This window comes from Piliocolobus tephrosceles, chromosome 18 (assembly GCF_002776525.5).
Source record: "Piliocolobus tephrosceles isolate RC106 chromosome 18, ASM277652v3, whole genome shotgun sequence".
NCBI lineage: Eukaryota > Metazoa > Chordata > Mammalia > Primates > Cercopithecidae > Piliocolobus > Piliocolobus tephrosceles.
In genome coordinates, this window is record NC_045451.1 from 55,225,833 (window position 1) to 55,231,076 (window position 5,244).

General features: G+C 35.5%; 1 protein-coding gene across 2 annotated transcripts in view; it reads left to right on the forward strand.

Annotated features, from left to right (window-relative positions):
• AQP4 (aquaporin 4) overlaps positions 1 to 4,780 on the forward strand; it is a 13,903-nt gene extending 9,123 nt beyond the window's left edge. For both annotated transcript variants that reach the window (XM_023207752.2, XM_023207753.2), the window contains one exon: positions 364 to 4,780. In XM_023207752.2, the coding sequence (XP_023063520.1) occupies positions 364 to 642 (279 nt within the window). In that variant the 3' untranslated portion in view covers positions 643 to 4,780. The remainder of the gene's footprint in view (positions 1 to 363) is intronic.
• The last annotated feature ends 464 nt before the right edge of the window (positions 4,781 to 5,244 follow it).

Here is a 5,244-nt window from a genome sequence, read left to right on the forward strand (position 1 = left end):
GAGAAAGACTCTCCAGAAATTTTTTTTCTATATTAAAGAATTCTTAGTGGCTTAATTTGTAACACCACCAAAGAGGAGCTATCTTTACATTAAGGATTATCATAAGATGGAAAGAACATAATTAATGAAAAGAGAATAGGAGATGAAACAGTTCCTTCTTGTTTTCTGTTCAAATGCTGTTTAATGATTTATGGATCTCTGATGAGGATTTGGTGTTTTTTCTTATTTCCTCTCCAATTCCCCTCTTTTTGATGCATGACACAAATACACTCTTAATTTAACCCAGCTAGATTATATTCATGAGCTGCTCAATGGAATAGCTTCTCTCTACTCATACTCTATCCTCTTTCATCTTTTCCTTAGATATACTGGGTTGGGCCCATCATAGGAGCTGTCCTCGCTGGTGGCCTTTATGAGTATGTCTTCTGTCCAGATGTTGAACTTAAACGTCGTTTTAAAGAAGCCTTCAGCAAAGCTGCCCAGCAAACAAAAGGAAGCTACATGGAGGTGGAGGACAACAGGAGTCAGGTAGAGACGGATGACCTGATTCTAAAACCTGGAGTGGTGCACGTGATTGACATTGACCGGGGAGAGGAGAAGAAGGGGAAAGACCAATCCGGAGAGGTATTGTCTTCAGTATGACTAGAAGATCGCACTGAAAGCAGACAAGACTCCTTAGAACTGTCCTCAGATTTCCTTCCACCCATTAAGGAAACAGATTTATTATAAATTAGACATGTGCAGGTTTGTTGTTTCATGTCATGTTAGTCAGTCTAAACAATAAATATTTCATAAATTAGCAAGGAGGAAAGGAAGAAACCTATTGTGAATTTCAAATCTAAAAAAAGAAATATTTTAAAAATATCCTTAAGCAAATATATACCTATTTTATCTAGTTACCTTTCATTAACAACCAATTTTAAATGTGTGTCAAGATTTGGTTAAGTCTTGCCTGACAGAACTCAAAGACACGTCTATCAGCTTATTCCCTCTCTACTGGGATATTGGTATGGTCAATTCTTATTTGAATATTTATTCTGTTAAACTAAGTTTAACAATGGCAAAATACGGTATGTCACAGTCATGCACATACAAGAGAGAAAGTATAACAAGCTCTTTCATGAGCAATCCCTTATTTATAGAGTACCTCAGCAAAAGAGCATTAGCCAGTGTCACTGCTAATCAGTTACTTCCTTCCATTTATATCACAAATACCCAAGTTTCAATTCTAACTTCAATTCATAGTATTTCTTCTTCCTCCTCACTGCCTCAAGTAACGTGGGACTAAAGCCCAGAAATTTGAAAAGAATATTCAGAAACCCTTCCCAAATCACAAGAGCACCTATTGAGATGCAAGACAAGCAGACTCGTAAAATCTTGTAGAGGCAGAGGAAAAGTTACCATCATACAAAAATCACAAACAAAAAGGAAATCTGTAGTCTGGAATCAAATGGTTGATCTGTTTTCAGTGCACACCCTCAAATGCACCACACCAGTTTAATGATCTAAGCTTTTAACCCCTTTACCACTTTGCTTATTTTTTAAAAATTTATTGGCAAAACTGGGGATTTTGTTTGTAACTTTGGTTATCTATATTTAAACATTAGCTGAGACATATTTTTGATAACAAGAACTTAGCTAGTTGAGTCCTGGCTTTTTGTTGATTATTAAGCTGTGTTCACTCTAGAAGGTGTAAAGGCCCTGTCCCAGTCTCTGCCCTCTCACTTCTCATGACATTTGTTGATAATCTTTACTGCATGTGTAATCATATTTGAGTGAATTAAAATGTATGACAGACAAGGTACAACACGGTTGTAGAATAAAATGGTAAGGACAACAGATCACTCTGTATTCAAAGCTTACCAGAAGACCAATCTTTCATTTCTGGATCTATTGTACATAACCCAACACATTTTTAAAGTATTTTTGTTACTGACTCATTTACTTGTCAAAATAATTTGGTTTTTTGTCCCGCTTTGCCTTTTGTCAGTAGAATGTTCTCCGAAACCCCAGTTTCTGTCATCTTAACTAGTCTAGTCTAGCTGTTATCTTAGACAAAGAACTGCAAATGTCAATTTCACTGAACAAAAGCTATTAGAAGGAAAGCAGAAACCTATCACTGCAAGGAGTGACTTGTGAATAACTGATGATCAAGGGCTGTCTTCTCTCAAGCATGGTTCCAGCTGTGTGTCACTTTTTAGCGTTAATGGCAGTTGTGTGTCTGTGGCAGTGAGATAATGGACCACTATTAAACCTGATTCTCTTCGGTGCTAGGAAAGAGTGATGTGTGAGATTCCCAGAGAGTCATCACACCAGTGTTATGCCTGGGAGTGCCATTGGCATACCGCAGGTGCCTAAATCCCAGGCCCCTTTCTCAGGGGGCGTGGCCACACCACACACTGTGCCAGTGACATATGGTTACCTCCTAGCAGGGATGGCACCGATGGAAACTAGGGTGCAAATCTCCCAAAGATGGTTTGCACCGTCATTTCAAATGTTTGCACAATATACCACTTAGAGGCTTAAAATCAGGGTGGTTCAGTTCAAAACGTAATATCAACCATCAGCAAACATGTCAATTTAAAAACAAGTTCAGTTAACAAGGAAGTGTAAAACAAATTTTTTGAATACACTTACAATATACTGGCTTATAATCATTTTTATTCTGCCATATGGTTTATTTCATATACACTCACTTTTACACTCACTTCCAATTATAGTATTCAATAAGTTAGGGTTTAAAAAAAGTGAATGATGTTTTTGTAATTTGTTTCTAGTAGCTAGCAGAGAGCCTGGCACATAGTAGGTATTTGAAACAAGTGTGTTAATTAACAAAAATATATAAATATCATTTGAGATTTAAGAATATAAAAAATTTTCTTTTAATCTTTATTTTGCTCAATATTTAATAGGAAGTATGATTTCAAGGACTACTAAAGGAAGGCAATATAAAGTAAAGGTAAAATATATTTTTTGCATTCTACTATTTTTAGGGGCATGAAATGAATGAAAGCTTTAGCACTTTTTCCCCCTACATATGAGACAACATATTTTTTATTTCACTCAAGGCTCTGCCAGTAAAAAGTAATGAAATTGTACCTTTCTAATGACACCTATGCAGCAGGGGTCTATCGCCTTGTGGATGACACCAAATTATCCAAGTGTATTAGAAGACTGGGGCTTTTTTCTTTAATCCCTTCTTATTAATGAAGTGCATAGTGCTGCTCCCAGGAGACCACTGCTGACAGATACACAGAGAAGAGATCAGAGAGGAAAAACTGGGAAGACATAAATGAATTATACCCAGCCATGAAACAATGCCAACTGTCTCTTCCCTAAGGAAGAGTACAATTACCCTAAAATTGTAAGGTGGTCCCTACACTGAAAACGCACATAGTTTGTCAAAAGTGTACAAAAGGGAAAGAGTCCGATTTTAAGCTTTCAAGGGACCAGAATTTGAATGTATGTTTCCATTGTTGAAGATAACATTTTCTTCAAAGAGCCTTAACCTTTTATACTGGAAGGAAATATTTTCTGGACCTAAGTAGTTGCCTAAATTTAAGATTCCTACACGTTATTTCTGCCATTGATGCTTTTCCTAAACCCTTACACTATCTTTTTATCATCTGAGCCTTTTCTTAATGCAGCTCCTAGGTGCTAGCTAGAGCTGCTGCTCAGTATTGAAGATTTTACAAGAAGATTAGAAATCTTTGGAAAATATATGTGATGAAATTGAACTATATGATTTATTAGAGATCTGACTCCAAAGAGTACAGAATACTGTTCTCAGACCATAAAACCAGACAACACTTGTATTGGTTTAAACTCGATAATAATAGGAAAATCCCAAAATAGAGCAGTAAATTCAAATGGCAGGATGAATCCTGGAAAACCTCCAATTGCAGCATGTTGACACCAACCTCACATGTTATGAACATTTCACAGAGAAATTGCCTTTGTGACAACTGAAGATGGCACAGACAACCTTATCAAACGATATAAAAGCCAATATAAATTCTCATTGTAAGTACTACGGAATATGCCAATTCAGAACATTTTATACCTAAAGGTAATTCTGTCTTTCCTAATGTGTTTATAACACGAAAATTATTGGAAGATGTGGTTACTATTTGGAAAGCGTAATGTAACAAAACTCTCTTTCGTTACCACAAATTTTGTGTTTAGTACTTTACAGATTGTCCCATAAGGGCAGTAGCTTTTGAAACCCATAATTCTCCAAAATAAATGAAAGACATTTAATTCAAGGATCAAAAATTGTGGCCACTTTTGCAAATGACTACCTATAGCCTGTGAAAATACATTTCAAAAAATGTTATGTGCAATGAACACTAAATGTAAGAGCAGTTACAGTGTGACTCACTCATGTTAAAAAAATCAAAGAGCTAAAAAATACATCTAATTTATGTAACCCATGGAACGTATTTCTAGGTTTTCTTCAGGATTAATTAAATAAACATGCAATTTATGAAAACATATAAACAATTATTTATCACTTTTATGACCCAAATCATAATAAAATTGTCATTTAGGATAAACTGGGGAGAATAGACTGAACATATGGTTATATTCACAGTTATTTATTAACTTAAATGTTATTCCAACATTAGAGCTAATGTTAAAAAGATTTAAACTGTAATGTCTAATATTTGGAATAATATATTAAAGTATTAGCATTGTGGCTGATTTTCACAAATTATGTTACATCTTGTACTACTAGGCTCGTGAAAATAAACATTCGGATGTTTTAAAAGGTAAACATGTTTGATGAAGTTAAAAATTCATTTGTAGTTAGATCTTAAGATGATCCTTTAGAATGATCAGGAGGTTTTGATATTTGAGTATAACCAACACCAAAGGAAATGGTGGTAGGCCCATGAAATCAAATGTATTTTTTGAAAGCCTGCAGAGTATACACTGTGGGATGCCCTGATACAGATAGTGAAAATTGTGTTTGTACAGGCTTAATTCTGAATGTCCACATCTATGCAAAATAAACCATTAGTTATCAGCTATCATTATGATGAATCTAAAAGTGAAGACACAAACAACTGCCACTAGTATTGCTAAACAAATGATCTGTCCTCAGGCCATTTGGCAGATTCTGCCTACCCAGATGGATAATGTAGACTCAATGAGTACTGGTTTAACCGGCTGGGTTCTTGGTTTCAGGGGCTTCTCAATTTTGAGAGGTTATACACTCTCAGTGGAGGACTAAGGACAATC